The sequence below is a fragment of the Diuraphis noxia genome, unplaced genomic scaffold (assembly GCF_037042655.1).
Source record: "Diuraphis noxia isolate RWA-SAM2 unplaced genomic scaffold, SU_Dnox_SAM2 contig0004, whole genome shotgun sequence".
In the NCBI taxonomy this organism is placed as follows: domain Eukaryota; kingdom Metazoa; phylum Arthropoda; class Insecta; order Hemiptera; family Aphididae; genus Diuraphis; species Diuraphis noxia.
The window spans coordinates 42674397-42698238 of record NW_028301714.1 but is presented as its reverse complement, the minus strand read 5'-3'; the positions used below and the strand labels follow the sequence as shown (position 1 = coordinate 42698238).

Here is a 23842-nt window from a genome sequence, read left to right as displayed (position 1 = left end):
ATATCTTGGACTAACTTTAGATCGTAGATTAACCTGGGCCCACCATATTAAGTCTAAACGAACAAACTTAAACGCTCGTTTACGCCTTCTTAAAACATTTATTAACAATAACAAATTCACTAATATCAACTCAAAACTGCTCATATATAAATCTTTAATCAAACCAGTCTGGACTTATGGAATAGAGTTATGGGGTAATGCAAAAAAATCAAATATAAACAAAATACAAACTTTTCAAAACATAGCACTCAGGAAACTTCTAAACGCTCCTCCTTACGTCTCAAACCACACTATTCACACTGATCTAAAAATGAAACTGGTACATGAAGAAGCTATAGATCATTACCAACGCTTCCACAATCGTCTTTCCTCAAATAGCAACCCGCTAATACGTAATCTTGCAGTCCATACTATTCCTGGTAACCCACCCAGACGTTTAAAACGTAAATGGTGTCGCGACCTACTTGCTCACCCCCCTGCCCTCAACTAATCATTTACAGAGTATCAGTTGTTTAACTAATTATTCTAAAAAATAAAAAAATAAAAAAAAAAAAATTTAAAAAATTAAAAAAAAAAAAATCAATCAATTTGAGTGTCATTAGTGGATGACTTCTCACGTCAAGCGTATCATGTTGTAAATTCTCTAACCATATAAACTTATTGTGCCCCTAAGGTATAGATTGTTTATCTCAAATAAAGAAAAAAAAAAAAAAAAAAAAATGATCACGTACCCTCTAAATTATTATTCTAACCTGAACCGTAGAAATTAATTCTGAAGTCTTCAGTGTATTTTCTAAGTTTACAATTTTTTTATTGCGTTTCGAAACATATTTGCCTGCGGGCGCCCAACCCTCCTTTCAATTTTTTTTTTTAAATTTATTTTACAATGGTTGATTCTTGTATACAAATTTTTAAACTTAAATGAACATGTCCCCTCTAAATAATTATTCTAACCTGAACCGTAGAAATTAATTCTGAAGTCTTCAGTGTATTTTCTAAGTTTACAATTTTTTTATTGCGTTTCGAAACATATTTGCCTGCGGGCGCCTAACCCTCCTTTCAATTTTTTTTAAAATTTATTTTACAATGGTTGATTCTTGTATACAAATTTTTAAACTTAAATGAACATATCCCCTCTAAATAATTATTCTAACCTGAACTGTAGAAATTCATACTAAAGTCTTCAGTCTATTTTCTAAATTTACAATTTTTTCAATTTTCTGTTTATCGCATTTCGAAACGGATTTGCCTGTAGGTGCCCAACCCCCCCCCCCCCCCATTATAATTTTTTTTAAATGTATTTTAACATACATGATTCATATGTACACATATTTCAAACTTTAATAATCAAGTTCAGTTCTAATAATTATTAAAACTTGAACTGTTGTATCCCCATAGAAGTCTTCAATGCGTATTTCATATCTAAATTTTTTTTTACTTCTCAAAACTCATCTGCCTGCGGGCGCCTAACCCCCCTTTCAAATTTTTTTTTAAAATTTATTTTAAAATAGTTGATTCTTGTGTACACATTTTAAAATTTAAATGAACACGTCCCCTCTAAATTATTATTCTAACCTGAACCGTAGAAATTAATACTGAAGTCTTCAGTGTATTTTCTAAGTTTACAATTTTTTTATTGCGTTTCGAAACATATTTGCCTGCGGGCGCCTAACCCTCCTTTCAATTTTTTTTTTAAATTTATTTTACAATGGTTGATTCTTGTATACAATTTTTTAAACTTAAATGAGCATGTCCCCTCTAAATAATTATTCTAACCTGAACTGTAGAAATTCATACTAAAGTCTTCAGTCTATTTTCTAAATTTACAATTTTTTCAATTTTCTTTTTATCGCATTTCGAAACGGATTTTTCTGTAGGTGCCCAACCCCCCCCCCCCCCCATTATAATTTTTTTTTTAAATGTATTTTAACATAAATGATTCATATGTACACATATTTCAAACTTTAATAATCAAGTTCAGTTCTAATAATTATTAAAACTTGAACTGTTGTATCCCCATAGAAGTATTCAATGTGTATTTCATTTGTAAATTTTTTTTTACTTTTCAAAACTCATTTTCCTGCGGGCGCCCAAAACCCCTTTCAAATTTTTTTTTTAAATTTATTTTACAATTGTTGATTCTTGTATACAAATTTTTAAACTTAAATGAACATGTCCCCTCTAAATCATTATTCTAACCTGAACCGTAGAAATTAATTCTGAAGTCTTCAGTGTATTTTCTAAGTTTACAATTTTTTTATTGCGTTTCGAAACATATTTGCCTGCGGGCGCCTAACCCTCCTTTCAATTTTTTTTTAAATTTATTTTACAATGGTTGATTCTTGTATACAAATTTTTAAACTTAAATGAACATGTCCCCTCTAAATAATTATTCTAACCTGAACTGTAGAAATTCATACTAAAGTCTTCAGTCTATTTTCTAAATTTACAATTTTTTCAATTTTCTTTTTATCGCATATCGAAACGGATTTGCCTGTAGGTGCCCACCCCCCCCCCCCCATTATAATTTTTTTTTTAAATGTATTTTAACATACATGATTCATATGTACACATATTTCAAACTTTAATAATCAAGTTCAGTTCTAATAATTATTAAAACTTGAACTGTTGTAACCCCATAGAAGTCTTCAATGTGTATTTCATTTGTAAATTTTTTTTTACTTCTCAAAACTCATTTGCCTGCGGGCGCCCAAACCCCCTTTCAAATTTTTTTTTTAAATTTATTTTAAAATAGCTGATTCATGTGTACACATTTTAAAATTTAAATGATCACGTACCCTCTAAATTATTATTCTAACCTGAACCGTAGAAATTAATTCTGAAGTCTTCAGTGTATTTTCTAAGTTTACATTTTTTTTATTGCGTTTCGAAACATATTTGCCTGCGGGCGCCCAACCCTCCTTTCAATTTTTTTTTTTAAAATTTATTTTACAATGGTTGATTCTTGTATACAAATTTTTAAACTTAAATGAACATGTCCCCTCTAAATAATCATTCTAACCTGAACTGTAGATATTCATGTTGATGTCTTCAGTCTATTTTCTAGGTTTACAATTTTTTCAATTTTCTTTTTATCGCATTTCGAAACGGATTTGCCTGTAGGTGCCCAACTCCCCCCCAAAAAAATGGAAGTGCCCAATTATCAAAGATTTTTTACTTCGACCCCCCACCCCCACTTTTTTATACTTATGCGGGATGCAGATGTCCTTGGATACCTGTATTTTATATTTATTAATTTTTCCCAGGTGAAGTTGTGCTATATAACTATTAAATAATATATTTTACATTTAAAAATACACATTTATCAGAAATTATAAAGTTTTAATAATATTTTATTTTTAAATTCAATCATTTCAATCGTTTATATGCGTGCTTAATTGGTACTTTTGAAGTCATTTGAACTCCTGTCAAAAACATATCCCAGTCATGGATAATTTTAGATTCAATTTTCATACTTTTTTAGCTACTGAAAATTGTTATCGACAATAATAATATGTAAAAGCTCGTGATTTAGACTACGGGCCGCGCTAAAAATGTGGCCCGCAAACAAGTTTTCAAACCCTCCCACCCCTAAAAAAAGACACCAAATAATCTAAAAATACATGAAATATTCAAAATCATGATCGCAAGCACGCACGTTTGTCAAATGTATTATAATTGTAGAATTAACCATATTTAAGAACTATTTTTATAATTTTTATAAATATATTATATCCATAAATAAATATATAATGTATATTGTATATATTTGTATTAAAATCCTAAAATCTTGACAAAAAATACAAATCATTCAAATTAAGTGGTCACTCAACTTTTCGAATGGTTGAAAAAATGTAAATCGTAAATAATATTTTTGTAAATTTACCTACCTTAACGGTAAAATTGTAGATGGTAAATTTACGAAACTCATCAGTAATTATTATAACCAAACTTAAGACACTGCGTGCTTTGGAAAAATAGGGTGACTGTGTCCTTGTACACGATGACACGCGCGATATCCTGTGTCTGTGTGGCCGTGTATGTATACCACATACATTATCAATTCAATATTATAAATTATTTGAAAAATGTAAAATAACAATTTTCTAATATTTAATTCACAGTAAAATGTATACAATGTTGAAACTGACAATATCACACACAAAAAACTTAAATTGAAAAAGGCCATCATCTGTAGTTTCTATAATTTTGTAACAAAAGAGGGATACACTTTGCCATCCATAGAAAAGTAATTAACTTTGCCATCGTTCTACGTTCTATCACACTACGGATACGGATTCAACTGTTTCAAGGTTTCAACTTTTAAAGTCACTTCATAGTGGCCCGATCAGCAGATTGAGTAGTGTTGCTTACTTCCAGGCGCGGATCCAAAAAAATTTAACAGGGGGTGCTCAAAAAAAAAAAAAAATTGTTACACCTTACTATTTATTTAAATATTACCATTTACTATTTGATTTATTAGTGCTAACTTTTAGATTCTGAGCGGAGCGATGAATGTATTGATTTTACCATGATGTGTGTGTGTTTTTTTTTTGTGTCTGTCATCACGTTTTGGGGCAGTAAAAATGCTTCTTCGATTTTTGACTTCAGTACCTCGTTCGATCAGAAAGTGAATCTAGTTGGTACTTTGGGGGGTCAAAAGTATATTATAATCATATAATCATAATTGAGAAAAACAAACTAAACATTAAGGGAAAAACGGGAAATTTTACGCACACTCATTTTTCGACAAAATCGATTTTGGTTTTTGATGTACCTTTAAAACAAATGACCATAGATACATGAAATTTTCACCTAATGTTTATATAAGTATATTCTATCAACCATGCAATTTTCAAAAAATTTCGACTTAAGTTGAACTATTCATAGGCATTTCAAATTTTCGATCATTCTTAGTTTTTTTTAAATTAATATCGATAAAAATTAATTTATTAGGCAGAAAAGTTTGAAAATTTAATACAAGGCTCTTAACATATTGTTACAATAGCAGTTGAAAAATAAAAGAAATTCATAGTCACAATTTTTTTTTTATAAGCATTCAAAGTTTGAATTTTGACAAAATACGTAAAAATCACGAAAATTTACAAATTATTTTAAGCTAGAAATTCATAAAAAATTGTCTTTTTAAATCTAAGATTTAAAAATTTAATACAAGATTCCTTACAAGTTTTTCAATATTTATCACAAATAAAAATTCCACCGGAAATTCATAAGCTAGAAATTCATAAAAAATTTTCTTTTTATATCTAAGATTTGAAAATTTAATACAAGGCTCATAATATATTTTTACAATAAAAATTGAAAAATAAAAGAAATGCGTAGTCACAATTTTTTTTTTACAAGCATTCAAAGTTTGAATTTTGACAACATATGTAAAAATCACGAAAATTCGCAAATTATTTCAAACTAGAAACTCATAAAAATTTTTCTTTTTAAATCTAAGATTTGAAAATTTTTAATAATTTATAATATATCCTAGACAAATAAACCGTCTTCGCTCAGAATCGTTTTTTGTATACAATGATATAATATCATTGGATTCAAATTTAATTCCATCCATTACAGTAACCCACTTGTAACCTACTGTACAGCAGAGCGACATACACGACTTACCCGCTTTTTTTCCAAAATAATATTGTTATCGGTGCTTTCCGCCGTCGACGCGTGTCGTTACAAAGCGAGTATACTTCGAAATAATATTTATTGTTGTCGCATGTGACGGTGACAACGAAAAGCACTGATATTAATATTAATTTTATTTTTATTTTTAAAAATAACAAATAATTTAATTTATAACATACATTTATTTTGTTGGTGGCTAGATGACAGGGGGTGCCCGAGCACCCTTAGCCCCCCCTGAATCCGCGCCTGCTTACTTCTATATTGTCCCGTTATAATTTTAAAGCACCTCACCTCATAAACGGGACTTGAATGACAATCGACGTGAATGTCTTTCTCAAAATTTCATCAGTCACAAAAATGGATTGTAAGTCATGACTCCGATCAATAATGCAAATTCATGATCGGTCTTAACTCTTGACTAACATCTGACAAGTGGCAATTGCGTTGATTGTCAATTTGTCATTCAAGAGTCAAGAACTTAAGAGTTGAGAGTTCAACTAGTTCAAGACAGAATAGACAGATCGTGAATGAGGGGCTTAACCTTAGGGCTTATAAAAAAATAGATCATATTGATCAATGATCGTAAATTCGTAAATTCGTAATTCATAATGATTAAACTGATTAAAGGTTGTCAGTAAGTTATAACAATATCACAGAATAGATGAAAATATTTCGAACATAAAATATTTAGCGGATAATGTTTTTCTTTCTTTGTCGGCGACACTGTAAAATAACCGTTATCAGTGTTTGATAGCAGTAGCCCAACCTTTGAAACAGCTGCAAACCTCCCGTGATCAGTACGGCAGACGGCAGTACGATGTTCTGTTTATTTTGTTTTCGTTCTGTCGTTTGTTATTTTCGCACTTTTGCACCTCTCTTCCATCGTCCGACCGCCTGTTAATATACTGATTACTGATCTGTTGTCTGTGGTCGGGTCGGCCCCCCTTGAGTTGGAGAGTCACCAACAGCATCGACCATCGGTTCTCGGGAAATGATTCATTAACGTTTAGCCTTCGACAATCGTTCGCCTTCTAATTAAAATCAGTTACTATTGATATCATCCGTAATTTTGTTAGTTCGCGAACGTTAATCTATCGTCTCATCGTTGTGATTTCGTTTCATAATATAAGCCATGGAAAATAGTCCGCCTTCGGGGCCCTCGGTTACCAGTTGAGTTCTTTGTCATTGTGTATAAGGAACACAACCGTTCACGTGAGTAATTGTTTAATAAAACAAAGATTGAATAGTTGAAAAATTACACCAACGAGTCACGAGCCATAGGGAGGTTATCAAAAGGGTGGCAAAACAAACAAGAAACAAATTTCTCCTCTAATTTAAGCTTGAATGATTTTTCTTCCTATTTGATTATTGAGTTATACTATTGTTTGTTAAATAAATGCTTGTTCAGATTATATCGACTGTTTAAAACTGCTGTGGCATCTATAAATACTTGATGAACACTAATATGCCTGACTGGTGCTTAAGTGTTAAATTAATCAAAATAATTATGATATAGGTAATACATATTTAATCTTATTATAATTATTGTGTATGTTGATAAACAGTTATACGACACAAACTTAGAATAATTATAATCATAAGTAGGTAATAATATAATGATTATATAATATATTTTTGTAAAAGTACATTAATAATATATATGTTTGATGAAAATGATTTTTGCTGTACTGCTGTAACTATGATAAACAATTGAATGACATGCAGTTAAAAAATGATGTAAATATTGATTAATTTAAGGTTTATATAACAATTTTATTTGTATATCCAAGGATAATATCATACTGTCTTTTCCTTTTTATTTAATATCAGATTATTTAGTAATTTTGTAAAGAATTAACAATCATCAATGACATTGTATTCAACATTTTTTTAAATTAAAAAATATATAGTATCATTTAAAAAGTAGTGGTTGAAGTTGGTTTACAGGAAAATTAAAAATTAAAGACTTCTGTTATTAATTGAAAACTGAACATAAATTGTATTACTTACTTTGTGTCCTCTATATCAAGGTGAATTATCGTGGCTCTTTGAGCCATTTTTTCTTTGCTCTCCTTAGAAGTCATATACATATATATATATAAATATACAGTATGTTCATGCTAAGAGGTACCACTAAATATTTCAGTTTGATTAACTTATATTCAAGCTTATATTATAATGGAGTTTTTACTGAATGGCATGTACTTAAATACACATTTTTAGATAAATTTCAAATTTTTGTCACTTTCAATACGTACATGCGTGATACCACTTACTTTTTTTAGATGGTAATAAGTACCAATTTTTTTCTCTGATATATAGGTATCATTTTTTTCTAAACAATTTTTGTAGGTATAAAAAATTGTTTTCTAATTTCGAAATTGGCATCTATGATGTGCAAATAGCTGTTTAACTATATTAGATATTAATATGTAACAATAAGTTGAATTTAGTTTAAATTTCATCATTAAATTACATAATATGCCAATTTTGAAATTAGAAAAAAATAAATACTTTATCCGAATATGTAAAAAAAAGTTGGTGTTACCATTTAAAAAAAACAAGTTGTATCGCCCATGCGTGTATTGAAAGAGTAAAAAATTTGAAATTTATTTAAAAATGTGTATTTAAGACTTAGGTACAATTTGCAATTCAGCGAAAACCCATTTCATTACAAGGTAATTGAACTGAAATATTTAGTGGTATCACTTAGCGTGAACACACTGTATATTTAATAATTTTAGTGTTATAAATGTCATTAATTAAAAAAAAAATATGAATTTAGTTGGAAGATAATTGATGGAAGTAACAGTACTAATCTCTGCGTATTCTATTAAATGATAACTTGTGTATTATATTGTATTATTATATGTTTTTTATAAAATAAAATTTATTTTTATTTTTTTGGAAATCTCTTAACATTAAATTTGCCTCAAGATTACAAAAGGTTGGACCACCCTGCTTTATATAATAAGCCTTATTATTCCCAAATAAATAAATGCAATAATTAATTCTTCAAAAAAACTTTTCATGTTACTTTTTTGTTGAGCAAATCATCAAGATTTTTTACTCTTATTATACTGCATATTATACTCAGTAATGAAAATAGTGAAAATCAAATATCCTGATTCTAGTTTATAATTAAAATAAAAACAAATGTGCCAAGAAATATTTAAATTATTAATTGGTTATTCCTATGTATGATCTACATAATATAGACAAAATTTAATTTAATTAACACATACATAGGTATTCCAAACTATGGCTTCTTTGTTTGTTTGGTTAAGTATATATATTACATTATAATTTTTTCATTATTTAAATTTCAATAGTAAATATCCCAAACAGATTTTTATTTAACAGTTGAACTTATATAACTAGTTCATATATTATAATATAGTATTTTAGTACCTAAATTGTCTATGTTTCATAGGCTACAAACTAATAAAACACTAGGTATCAATAACTTGATTGATGTACCTCTAATATATGTATGCTCTATTGTTCTAAACTTTTCTGAGTAAATTCCATGAATGTTGTTTTCAAAATTTCAAGGTTTAAATAAATTTATGAATCCCATTATCATTTAGGTATGTACCTACTACTGTATGGTATTATATTATATCTATTTGTGAATTTAAATGTTTGTTCTTAAAAATAAGTGTTGAATATTAAATTAAATCAAAGCTAATTATTAAGTATATAAAAAAAGTGTTTATGAATGGTTATTGGTACCTAGGTTTATTGTTAGGGCCATAAAATAATAATGACTATATGCATACTTATTGGTTATAGGTATAGGTAATATAATCTTTGAATTTAAAACACATTCCTCCTACTAACTCACATCTCATAATTAAAATAAGATCCCTACTTATCGAACAACATTTTAATATGCAATTCTCTGGGTCTCTGGCCATACAGGGATCACTGGCAAAAGCGACATCCAAATTATGTTGTCCCTCTACTAAAAAAATATCCGGGTCTGACTTTTGTCTAATATTAAAAATAATGTTGATAAATTATGGCTTAGCTTTCCCAACAGCTAAAAGGCTTCCTCCCATTTTCTACATAGCATACAGAGATTATATCATCCATTTCTCCTTTCCCATAGTTTCACAATTCTAAACTATCACTCAAAAATATATCCTCTTTTTCAAACCTTAATTTTAGACATACTTTCCTTCCCTCACACTTGTTCAAACTCTGGATGAATGATTCCTCCCTCTGCACTTCCCATATCTCTCCTGCCATTTGCGTCATCATGCATATCCTTTTTAATTGCTCATATATTCTCTCCCAACTCAGAGGTCTTTTTACTTAAATAAATTCTTTAAGTATACCAGCCAACCCTCAATTTATTCTTTCCTGCAATTTCCACTCTGTTATTTTATGCATCCTTAATTTATTCCATCAGGCTAGTTCGTAATTTAAATAACTAACTTATTAATTTTTTGTATTTAGGTATTATTTTTACTCTACATTACCTATTTATTGTTTGATTATATAATTATTGAAACTTATGAGAATCATCAAGCTAAGTACTTTTCCAAAAAAAAAGGCATATTCAAACAGAAAATGGACTGGATCATGGCCAGCCATCTGTTTGACTACATCGTAAAGAATTACTTTGTAATAGGTATATTATTCTATATTAATTATTTCATAAAACATGTGGGTAATTTTTGTACTTAGAAAATGTTGAATAATTTTTTTTTAAACTTCTAGTAATAAATAACTCAAATAAACTTGGCTACTAATTTGATATTTTCAAGGTTAAATAAAAACTATCTCCACTACCTTTATTCTAACAACATTTTAGGTCTTGGTCAAATGGTCAATATTTAATTTGTTAAAATGCATCAATTTTTATTTTTCGTATGTCTATCTTTATATATGTATTTAAAAATGAAAACTAATTTAGAAGTTATTATATTGTTTGGCAATTTATTAAATAATCAGATCCCAGTCCAGCCAAAATAAATACTTCATATTTTACTAAATTATCTCTGTATGTATTTTTTATTTTATTTTATATTAAATGTACTAATTCCCAAGGTACGGTTTAGAAAAGATATTGGAACAACATAACAGATATATATTAGATATTATAATTAATTATTATTACACATATAAAGGCTTTACTAGAGATGTGCTTGTTTGCTAGTCGCATCATTTGGTGGATAGAGTAGTTTCAGCCATAATGTATGTTATGTAGAGGGACATAGTAAATAGAAAATAGCATTGACTCTAATTCTGAACTTTAAAATTCACCCCTAAAAGAAGCTTAGGTACATTAATGGAATCGTTTACGAGTACATTAAGAAGGTTACTTCTGAGTTTTAAGTGATAACAGGTGTGGTTAATGTTCTATATTAAAAACAAAAGGAGGTGAGATTATAAGATCTTTATAATTATTAGTATATACTCTTATATTTTTTAAATTAATGATATTTTCTACTAATTGCTTGAGTACAATTTTAAATTATTAGTAATAAAAAATGTAATTTATATAATATAATATAATTATTCCAATCATTTACCGTGTTATTGCTAAGTTGTAAGTGTTTTTCACAAAATTTCACTGAAGTCATTTCCTCTGCCCAACAAAACATGAAACGTAAAGCTTGCAAAAATGATATGCATTCACAAACCAATTGGCAGCACGCATGTTAACTTTTTGCTGACAACTTTTCACATTGCACTTCCAAAATAGAGTTTCGCTTTGTGACCGTTCAAACAGATTTGTTGATGTGGTAAAATGCCTTTTTCTTGAAAAAAGCTACAGCATCTTTTTCCGTAGTTGGTAAGTTCCACAGATCCATTGCCAAATAATGGAAATGTACAACAAGTTATTACTACTACCAGCGTGACAGCGTGGTTTTAACTAAATGTCCTTAAAGTTACCCAGCTAGTCTATAAAAATTGCGATAAGTGCGATTGTAACGACACTGGAAAAAATAGAATCGCATATAAAACGGCCTTACAATAACCCATAATATGAGGTAGTCGCGATAACGCACAAGTACCTTTATTTTATTCATTTATTTGTGATCGATCGTTAATTGAGTATGTCATTAAGGAAATTATTTTTTTTTTTTTTTTGTTCCCTAGCTAAATAACTGATGATTAATGTGAGATGTGAGAGGGGGATTTTATTGTTCTCAACCTTAGTATATTAAATATAATTCTAAAAAATTTAAATGTCACAACTTCATAAGTTTATAACATTCTAGTTGAATAATACTATTAAACCATAATTCAAGGTACTTTAGGTGGTTTTAGTATTTAGCTAATTTTATAAACCGTTCTATTAATTTATCTTCTAATTTATATGATTTTAATGTTAAGTGTTGAATTTTTACATTTTTATGATAGATCCCTACATAATACATGTATGTTGCATGTTGTGGAAATTAAAATAATTATTAGGTATAAATAATAATTTGTTTTTTAGTCTTTGTGCTTGTTTGATGTCAAAAAATATTATTTTGAATAATGATTGTAATTTAGGTTATAGGACACTATGGGATAATTTGTTATAAATTATAAGTAGTAGGTACTTATTCAAGTTTCTAATTATAACAATGTAACTAAGTAGTGATATTATTTCTTTATTTTAACTGATAAATTATATTATATGCAAGATTTTCTAAGAGTGTTAAGTGTTTTAACAGAACCTACCTATTACAGAAAATACATAAGAATATTTTTCAGGTCAGATCAAAGTCTGATTTTCAAAATTATTATCATAGAAGTAAAAATTGTAAATATGTATACATTTAAATAAAGCACAATATTTTTTTTTCAAACACATTTTTCTAGCAATATTTAAAGTAAAATAAAAATTTAGATTTTGATCCTACCTGTCAAAAGTTCTCATCTTTTAAATAATAAAAATAAAATCAAAATCCAACATATCAATGAGTCGTGACAGTTTTTCCATGGTTTTTCCTGTGAAGTCATTTTTTGTTAATATAATAGTTCTCTTTCCCTGTATATACGCAGATATAGAATCATGGATAATTGAAAATATATTATAACTATGGTCCATGGAAATAACTATTAACAAAAAATATAATCAGAAATATAATTATAATTGTCAAATTGTATGGAATTTTAAAAACTGGCTTCGATATCCTTAGCATGTTATAAATGTGTTATTTTTATTAACTGTATCACTCTAACGTTATTAACTGTTAATTTTTATTTCAGTTATTAACAAAATTGAGGCCAACTGAATTATATTTTAATCAAGCTGGAGGCGTCCGGGGTGAAAAAGCTGCTTCGTGAGTCATCTCATTTGAGTAGACAAGTCTCAAAAAAAACCTGTAGCGTTTATACTTTAACTGGTAATACATATTAATTTAATAAGATTTACTTTTAAGGGTGTATATGGGTATAGACATAAGAGTTGTTACTTATAGATAGTAATCATTACGTTGTTATATTCAAGTATCCTATCACAAATCATTTTGTTTCTGTTGCCATCTGGTTTGGATCTCACCCAACATTTACAGGTGCCAAATATCTAGTGCATTTTGTGCCGGTATTTTTAAGCAACGACGTCACAGTCTGTCAGCGATTGATGGTGTCTAAGCATTTTCATTTACATGTTCAATAAAATTTAATTGACTACTTTAATTTTAATTTTTTTATCTGATGATTTAAGTATGTAATAAATGTTTAATATAGTATAAACTCCCTACACGATAGTTGAGAAATAAAAAAAAAAAATGAAAATAACACTAATGTTAAGCAATTTACTGAGAACTAGCGGCACTAGCGCACAAAAGAAAACTGCATTTTGTAACTGGAACTAATTCTGATCAAAAATTTCCACTTCATTTACTTCATAACCGTATTTCCTCTAACACAGCCATATGAAATGGTAGTTAAGTATATTTGTTCTTTCATATTGACTGTTTATTTCAGAAATTATTTGTAATTTTTAAAACTCATCATGCTTCCTTTATGTTTTACCAGACTGTGTGGTCGTAATCAAGGTGTGCATAAACCTATTTAAATTTTATGTTTTTTAAATGTTGTACACTAATTATGTTAGATTTTGGTGAAAAAATATGCTTACAATATTTAGACTTGGGATTATTTTAGTATTGATATTCTTAAAAAATATTAATTTAAAAGGATTTGGTAGGTTTTTAATTATTTGAGGCAATGTTTCCTTGTCCTGAAGATCGTGTATGTCGACCAAAATTTAAAAACAAAGGAAACCGATTTGATCAAAGACAACGAGACATTTTAAATACTTGGCAATCAGGTAGGTCTGTTCAGTAAAAATCAAGTGTTCTGTGATTAAATTGTTTTGATTTTTTTGATTTATATTAACAGCTTTTATTCTGGAAACACTTGCCTAATCTTATAATTTTACATTGATCAATAATTTATGAAAGTGTAATTTGTACTAGGTAGCAGACAAACGTCACAAAGTTTGGACAAACATCAAATTAGTGTCTACTAGCTGGGCTCATAATTTTGAATGATTTAGTTACTGCTTATTGTTTTGAATACTATTTCCAATTAATTATTTGGTTTGAGTTAGCAAACTATTTAATTGCTAAAAATGTTACTAAAATGAACAGGTCTACTAAACATTTAAAAATATATATTATACTCAAAATCTTTTTGTTTCATATACTATAGAAAATAAATGTAACTAAATATACCTTATAATGACCAATTTGTTTTTAGAAATATGCAGTAATGATGAACTTCCAGAAGTTGAGTTAATCAGTTTGCTGGAAGAAACCATACCACAGTACAAATTGAGAGCTGACACTTTAACCCAATTTACTGGTAATAATTAAATCATTTGATTCTTTTTACACGTTAGCATTAATCCTTATTTTTTTCCATTGACGCACATGTGCATTCACAAGTGAATATTGAAATTTGATAAAGGTGTCGAAAAACACTGGCTATACAATTAAAAAATGATAAGAACTAATAAGAAAATTAAATTTTTTTTTGTTAGTCATTAATTTAGAGAATTAAATTAAATAGATTGAAAAAATCTAAGTTTTTAACAAAAAAATTACTTAGCCTAGTAGTGTAGCTTAATTTAAATATTGATTTTTAATATTTAAATTTAATTCCTATACAATTATTTTAATTAAAAAAAATATATATATTTATTGAGGTGTCTATATAATTATTAATAAATAAATGTATGTTTTATTTTTTTTTTTAAGTTACCTAATTAGTTCTTATGCTTCTATTTAATATGCTAATTTATTTTAATGAATAATTTTAGGTTATGAAAATAAAGATTGGTATATTCCAAGTCCAGCATCAAATGAAGACGAAGTTGATACAGCAAGTCTTTCAAAAGAATATATACGTGAAACATTAAACTATTTTCGTAAGTATTTAAAATTAAAAAATGTCTCAATCAAAATTGAAAAGATAGATTAATGAATGTTATTGTTACTAATTATTGTGACATTCAAAATTGAAATAGTAGTTAACAACATTTACATTATACAATACATGTACATTATATGTACAATACGTGTAATGATTTTAATAACATTCCATTACTTATGTTGGCATATTAAATTTATTGAGCAATATGCAATAGATTTATTCATTGAAACTAAAAGATAAACTACTAATTAGCGTTTTATATTGTATTAAGATTAATAAATAATTTACTTTTTAATTACTTCAATCATGTGGTATACTGAATATTGTATTTTTATTATATTATGTTAGGGAACTAACAATTGCCAGTTTTAAAAGTTTTGATCTTAACGTCTTAAATATAATTTTACTCATATAAAACTTAATGAAATTAAAATAAATTTTTGACTTAGTACACATACTTTAAGGGTTAGTGATTTATAATTTAATTTTTTGATATAAGTGTAAATTGTAAGTCTATAATCATTTATTTTTAAGTAGTTATAAATCCTTTATTGGTGTATCTCATGAATAGGCCACGTTATGTCTGTTACGAGTACATTTATTAATAATCTACAGTATTCTTATTTTGTCTATTTGTACCATGTACATTTATAATAATATAAAAAAGCTGTTCAGTGATTGTCAGGTAGCCTCGAGTGCTGTTGTCTAACCTATCGTTCTTGGTTTCACACTTTAATTATAATTAATTAAAAAATTGTATGAAAAAAAATTATATTTGATCAATAAATTAGGAAAAAGATTATTATATTCATGTTAGTTATTAGTATATTAAACACAAAAGCATAGCCAATAGGTGGTATAGGGATGGAGGGGAAATGTCTTCACCCAATATAAAAAATTAACAAGTATAATGTTGTGTTAAACAAAATTTTAAATTAAGATAAAAATTAAAAATTAACTTCGTTGCCCCTCCCCCATCCTCATCAAATGTTTAGCTACAACACTTGATTAAACGTGCTTTGTTGTAACAACATATTTTATGAATGATAAATTTGATATAAAATATTCACTGATATATTTATAAAAAAATTTAAAATTATCTCATTTTTGTAACCATTAATTAATTTACCATAATATTTTGGTTTCAACTATCATAATTATTATCATGGTATATTTCTAATACTTAACATGTTTTTGGTGCATTGTTGGTCATAACTTAATAGCGACAGAATAGCCATAAATAAATAATATATATTTTTTTTTGAAATAGTGATTATTTTATGTGTTATTCATGTCATATAATTTATATGTTTGGAAGAACAACAATAATCATCACCTTTTTTACACAAGTAAAATGAAACCATTGATACATATTATGATAACTTTAATTTTATAATAATGAAAAAAAATGAATTGTTTTATCAAACACTTAGGTGACAAGCATGAATTCAGCACTGCTGTGCTTTATTATATTATATATGTATTTACTATTTATCATGAACGAAGCTGTATAAGTGATTGGTTCAAATTTGTGAATCGAATTTCTTTCTCTCGTGTGTTACCCCAAACAATGATCCTCTTTCACTTCCTATGAAACAGGTTAATGTAATTTGATGCTAAAAATGTACAAATTATTGCATATACTCGTACTATGTGTTTATAGTCGGTCTGTCTATGGTAAAAATGAATGCTAATTTATTTATTGTCTATTAATATAATTACTTGTCGGCTTAAATGTCAATATATTTTTTTATTATAGTATGTATTTTTATGCGCATTGGATATACCCATTAGTCAATGGGTATACCAAATACCAATATCTTATTCATTTAAATGTTTGTTTTGAATTGTACTTGTAGGTAGTAGTTACCTAGTACATACTTATTATGTAGTCTATATGACTATATGCAAGTAATTTCTAATGGAGTCTGGATGATAAAAATATTAAATTAAAGAGGTCCAATAAAAACTATTTTTTTCAAATCTCTATATTTTCATAATAGTTATATGAAGACAAATAAATTTCAAGACTTGTTGACGATCCAGTTTTCTGCCTTCCATAGGTATTTTATAGGTTGTTGTTCTGAACCCGGTGAATCTTATTATAAAACCAGAATTTTGATATCTCCATTATTTCGTGAGATATCGCAATGGGTAAATCCACGCGGGACACCTGTATATTATTTTACCTAATTTATAAGTAATTTAAAGGTTACCTATTCATTTGTTTAAATGTTGTTGTTGTCCCTATTTTATATTTTTAATAGGTACCTGTTTATGTATAAATTAAAAATAATAACTTTTGTTTTTTTCCTAAAAAAAAATTATATCTCTTTTCGTTTACTAACAATTTAAATTTTTTTCTTATAGATTTTTATTATCTGCATTATTTAATAGGCTAATCTTGGTTAGATAACCCGTAGTCTAGTAACATAACTTGAAGATTGTTAAAAGCGGGCAAAATATAATACCAGTTTTGAGTATTGCGTGTTTACGGTCAAAAACGTATTATGACAATAAATGACCTAATGGTTGGCAGATAAAACGGGATTGGAATAATACAATGCGATTTAAAGATTGTTCACTTATCCACATTGAGTGGGATCTCAATCTGTTCAATCAATTATTTGAAAATTTCATATATTGTGAATTATTGTATAAATTAATGGTGTTGATAGAAAGGCATTATACATAATAAATAATAATATGCATTGCAATGATTATAATGTTTCGTATTTGTAACCCTGCGACAGTTGTTAAAAATTTGTTACTGGTATATGACACTAGGACAGGGGTCGGGATCTTGCAGCTTCTTACCATTTAATCTGTGATTCTTTGGAAAATGTATCAATACTAGACCCGTAAAATAAAAATAAAAATTTCAATAGGATAATTTTTTTTATATTACGCTATAATTTATTTTTATTTTCAAACATTTTCGATTACCTAAGAACTTTATTAAAAGAAAATTAAGAATTTTACTAAATTTTATCAGCCTCGATACTTGTTTGTAGTTGAAAACTCTCCAATTTGAATAAACTGTTCGTAGAAAGTCAGTGTCAAAAATTACACTAATTAACCAGGTACATTTTTTTATTTGCATTATTGTGTCTAATTAAATAATTTATTATTATATCTACACAAGCAATAATTGTAAATGTAATATAATAATGCGTTATGAATTAATGAATTAGTGAATTTATTTTAAATTTTGGGCGTTTTAAACGCCTATTAGTTCCGAATGAAATTGCTTAGTAAAATATATCAGTCGTTTTTTGTACAATATGTTTTTTTTATCTTAACCATTATGGCTCTGAAAATAATGATTAAGCCGAAAAAGGTTCCCTACCCTTGGTATCGGACATTAGGACATGGGTTTTTCATCGTTAACCGATAACTTAAATTTATTCCACAGACTACTATAGAATACTTGGTTTATTTGTAGGTTGGTTGTTAAACACGACACCCGTTAGGTTATTACTGAACTTATTATTGGTGATCGTACAATAATTACCGTGCCATCAGCATCACTGCTAAATTATGGGCTGGGCTTTACTCTTCGTGATGGTCTGTTCGGCTGTGGCCTGTGGCACACTGCCACTGCAATTTTCTACGGCGCCTCCTTAGTCGACCGCGTTATATCGCTTCGTGTAATCGTGTGATATAATATTATCGGTGTGCGTTCCTATTTCCGGTGTAAAATTTTTCAATTTTGAGGTGTTTTTTTTTTTAAATTTGTCATTAGTTTCAACAAGTTATACCAATTAAAAACTATTTTGTGTCGGTTATTAAAGTTTTGTGATAGTAGTATTTTTTTCTTTGAAATTTCAATTAATATAGGTATACTTATTTTACATGTATTTTTTAAATTAAAGTTTTAACTGTATATTAGTTATACTTATTGCTAATTTTATAGTTTTTGATAAATGGTGTTGATAAATGTACACGTACCCGAGCACAAAACCATCTTTGAATTACGAACAAAACTTATTAAATTATAATCCGTACACTGTCCAAATGTCAGAAACATTTAATAATATTAAATCCTAGACATCAATTATGATTTTCGGTTAAAAAAATTGTAGTAGATATTTTACGAAAAAAAAACACCACAATCATTCGATCGATTATGTCGTTATTTTTGACCTACAAACATTTTAAAACAACAAAACATGTATGTGATCGTTCTTAGTCATGCATTAGAATTTAGAGTTGCGTAGTCTTGTGGCGTGTTTGTCTTTATTTAATAGCAAGACGACAATGACGATCTGTCCCATGTGTTAATTATACATTTATAAATGATGAATACATATTGAATGAAGTACGAGCGTAAACGAATCAGTTAGTCATGCGTAGTAATTTTGTAACACGTGAGTAGAAAACTAAGCATTTGAATCTGTTCTAATAGTCTTACATGAATGAAGTGTAATTATCTGATAATTATTATTTACAAAGAATGTTTTTGAGAAAATGTCAGTCAGTAAATATAAAGCGGTATAAGGTTTTAAATAGAAATTTTCGACAATGTTCAATTATAGGTAATTTAGACTTTGCTTTTAGCCTGTAACAGTTATCAGACATTTTTCATAGATACGAATTATTCACTTAATAATGTAACATTCGGCATTTATAACTACCATAATATAGGTGTACATGTAATATTTTAAATTTAGAATTGAAATTGATTTTCGCTGTTCTGTACTCGGTTGCGTGTGTCATGCATTTTTAAAAAACGTATTTTAATTTAGGACTATTAATTATTGTGACGAAATGTGATAAATATTCGTAACTTATAATGAAATGAGTAACCGTGATGACCATGAGGATGTCAACTGCATACAGTTAGCGACCTGTAAATATGATGGACATCCGACAGATTTTGAAAATGTCGGTCCGACTGATGTCGAATTCCAGTCTGGCGGTAGAGAAGACTTATGCGAAAACCCGTTGGTGGTCAGCTCGAATACGCTGGAAACACAAGGCGAATCGCCCAAGTGCATGTACCATTTACTGTCGCCGACGGTGCCGGCAAAGACACCTGTAGACCCGAGATTTTCTTCGGAGAAACCTCCACGGGTACGAATGATATTGCCCGAGCTTAATAGAGGTAATAAATAACTACGGCATAACTTCTCGTGCAACTATTTAGCGTTTTATGCGGATTTTAACTAATCAATTAAAAATAAAAATAAATATCTAGTTTAAAAAAAAATGTTATCAATAATAATCTAGTTGATATTTACTATGTATGCAATCGATCTGTCTTGATTTCATAATAACTGGACAACATCATAACTCATGAATCATAATAAATATTTTCAATGTCAAACTTGTTTCAAGTACTTTCCATCCATTCGCTCAAGGATGATCAACGATTTCGGTATTTTTCGGCAGTTTTATACTTCCCACGTAACAAAGTTCATTTTTAGCTTCTGAAAATTCTGTAATTTAAACAATTTTTTTTCTAAACTACAATCTGACTAAAAACAGTTGTATTTAAGTATACCTATCTTTAATTTATCATTATAATGTTTACTATATTTGTCTACAATTGTTTATCTGATAAAAATACTAGTAAAAGTTATAAACAGATATACGACTAAAATATAAAATGCGAGCTTTAAACTTTCATATTGTTCAATTTATTCAATAGTAAAATTACAAAGTACATTTTAACCTTCACCTTTGAACAACCGATTCTGGCGAAAATAATATTTATGAATAATATATATATGTATATTGTTGATACTATATAATATAATATATTATACTCATATATAAGAATATTTTAAATAAATAATAAATTATATTTAGTAGATGTTTTACCTCATCAGTAATTTGTTTCGTGTTATGTGTCAATTTAGCCTAGCTAGCAAGTTTCCGCGACTGTAAAAGGTTGTTCTTTAGAAACAGTTAAAGTGGCCCAGATTTACACGCGTACGAATATTTAGAATACGAATTATTTGAAAGAATGAAATATACATGTGAAACCATTAGTTCATGTTCCATTCGTTTTTTTAGATTGCAATTTAATACATTAATTATCAAATCTAGTGAATTAGGCACATACTTAAATTTTTTATGAGCTATCACTATGTGATTATGTGAGAATACCTGTTAAATGTTATCTCTGTTCAAAATTCAAACATTATTAAAGTAGTTTATACTACTATAAAGGTTTACAATGTAATATTATAATAACAATTATATTTATTATTTACTACATCGGAGAGCTATTACTTAGTTAACGTAACTCGTGGGAATATTTAGGAAGTAGTTAGTAGTTACGCTATTTTTTAATATAGGTCATTTAATTAGAAAACATGTAAAAAATAAAGGGGTGGTGTATTGATTTAGTTGTGTGAATACACCAAGTATTTTTACAATTTTTTACAATTTATAATAATTGATAATGTAATTGTTTTTACTTGAAATTCTTTATTATAAGTTAATATACTTAAGCATAATACGAGTATTAGTTGTATATCGTTTAAAATATTAAACTTTTTTTTTTTTTTTACTTTGAGTTGATTCGTTTGATACATAAATAAACATTTGTGTTCGGTTTAACTTCAGTTAATTTTTTTTTAGGTGCTGTTATTTTCAATAACTTCACCAATATTTCGTTGCTTAAATTTACGATATTATAGTTCGTTAAGTTTCTGTTATCGTCTAATATGCAACCTCGAGTTCAAATTTACTATATGTCTATATGTGTCTATTATACATATGTATTAGTGAATGACATTTTATGTATCTATATGTGTATAATTTTTACAGATTGTAACAGGTCTATTTGACTAATGCTATAACTTTTTTTCTATTCAATATTTTTAAGTTTTTAATTTTTTTTTAATGATTTTTAGAGTTCTGCGCTATATAATTTTCATATTTTATAAATATTATATATATATATATAAATTAAATTATTTAAATTTTTACTGATAATCTAAGATAGCTATTTTATATATAAGTATTTAAAAACAATTTTGACGTTAAAAACTTTTAATTTAGTTAGGTATATCATAGATTTTTAAACAATTTTCAAAGTTTGTTAAGATTCAAATTTATTTCTTGCTCATCAGTATTTTATTATCATTAAAATATAGGTAATCAATAATAAATACGTATATTTTATCATTATTTAATTTGACCACATGATGCATACCACATCCATTAGTTAAATTGACCTGTTACATCCTCTAGGTACAATAGGTACATGGTTGCAGGCTATATAAGTATAAGATCTTAAGATGTTTAATTTCACTCAAATTTGATTCACAACTACAATATTTTTATCGTTTTCAATCAGTTGTAATGATTTTAGTATAGCAAGGTGTAAAATTAAAATATTATATAAAACATGATCTTACATCAATAATTTCTCCGTTTAATTATGTAATTATGGCTAATTACAAATTTAAGTCCATTTTTAATTAATTAATTAGGGTTCTAAAAGTTAATAATTAATAATATGTAAAACACTCAATGGTATTGTATAAAAACGTATTCATAATGATTAAAATATTAAGTTGATAGATCTTTGCAGTATACCTATAGCATGACTATAAATTAAATTACTTTACTCGATTTTGAAGTTAACATAATTTTTTTATTGAAATCTAAATAAATGTTATATTTAGTAATTAAATTATTGATTTTATAAAATATTATAATAAATATTTAAAAAAAAATTACAATGGACAATTGACTCTATACTGACTTCGTGCAGATCAATATCTAGCAAGTGCTGCTTATAAAAAGTGGAACTAAGTGGGCTGTTACCCCCTGTACTTTAGTAACCCATGTAGATAATTCGTGATATCAAACCAATAGTATACTATATCCGATATTCTATACTCTTCATTATAATGAGAATGACTCATGATAATAAAATGTTGAGCTTATACCTAGAGTTGGATTTTAACCCAAGATCGTGCTTAATGCCTAGACATTGCAGTTATATTAATATACTTTTACGTATGAATTCTAATTATAAGAACTGCTTGATCGGAAATTGGTTAAGTATAGTTAAGAGGACGCTACTCGTGCATTTGTTGTGTCCGTCTTACACACGTACGACATAGAGAACATTAATGTGCTTATAAGCGTCAGCTTTTTTTCGATATCTTAATTTTCAAATAATACCTATATTAGCAGTTTTATTTTGTGGATATATCAATACCCATTTCTTACTTGAAAATTGAAATATTGGAAAAATTCCCGACGCTTAAGCACAGATAATGTTCTTACCTAAAAATTTGATTATAGGTCGTTTCACTCTAGTATCAAAACAAAAAAAAATAATATTGAAACTAGTGAACGATCATTTGCTATTATGTTGTACATTCGTAAATCGGAGACAACCAGACAACAAACACAAGAGTAGCGTCCTCTTTAGATACTGTTGGGAGTTTCCCAATGTTTAAAACTGGTGATTTTTCTAGTAGAATGTATTGACTAAAGTTAAAAATTGTTCTTTAAGTTTTGAGTTGATAGGTTCTAGGTTTAGGTACTAGAATATTCACAGAGCATTACTAGTTACCTGTATACCTAAATCGATATCCCAATTGATATTGAATACAATATACCGTCTATGTAACGAAAGTCGTTTATAACAAATAAATAATAAAAAAAAAGATTATAATTTAAGCTTTTCCAATGACCATTTATTCAATAATATTGTTTTCGTCGTTTCGAATACACCGACGTATCAATCGCATTAAATAAACCGTTCCGGGTATCAATGTGTCACCGCCACGAAGTTTTATATTGATATTTTTTATGTCATGTTATTAATTTTTAATGTTTT

At 27.6% G+C, this 23842-nt stretch overlaps 1 protein-coding gene across 4 annotated transcripts in view; it reads left to right on the top strand.

Moving 5' to 3' along the window:
- Positions 1-6440: 6440 nt before the first annotated feature.
- The window catches only part of LOC107165219 (trafficking kinesin-binding protein milt), a 35203-nt gene continuing 17801 nt past the window's right edge, over positions 6441-23842 (top strand). Inside the window, exons 1-5 of one of the 4 annotated variants that reach the window (XM_089225860.1) lie at positions 6441-6855; positions 12859-12995; positions 13802-13924; positions 14356-14460; positions 14918-15025. In XM_089225860.1, the coding sequence (XP_089081986.1) occupies positions 13822-13924; positions 14356-14460; positions 14918-15025 (316 nt within the window). In that variant the 5' untranslated portion in view covers positions 6441-6855; positions 12859-12995; positions 13802-13821. Of the gene's footprint in view, positions 6856-12858; positions 12996-13801; positions 13925-14355; positions 14461-14917; positions 15026-18656; positions 18871-18909; positions 19401-19778; positions 20138-23842 lie in introns of those variants that run through there. The other 3 variants (XM_015513364.2, XM_015513361.2, XM_015513363.2) reach the window with 3 other exon arrangements.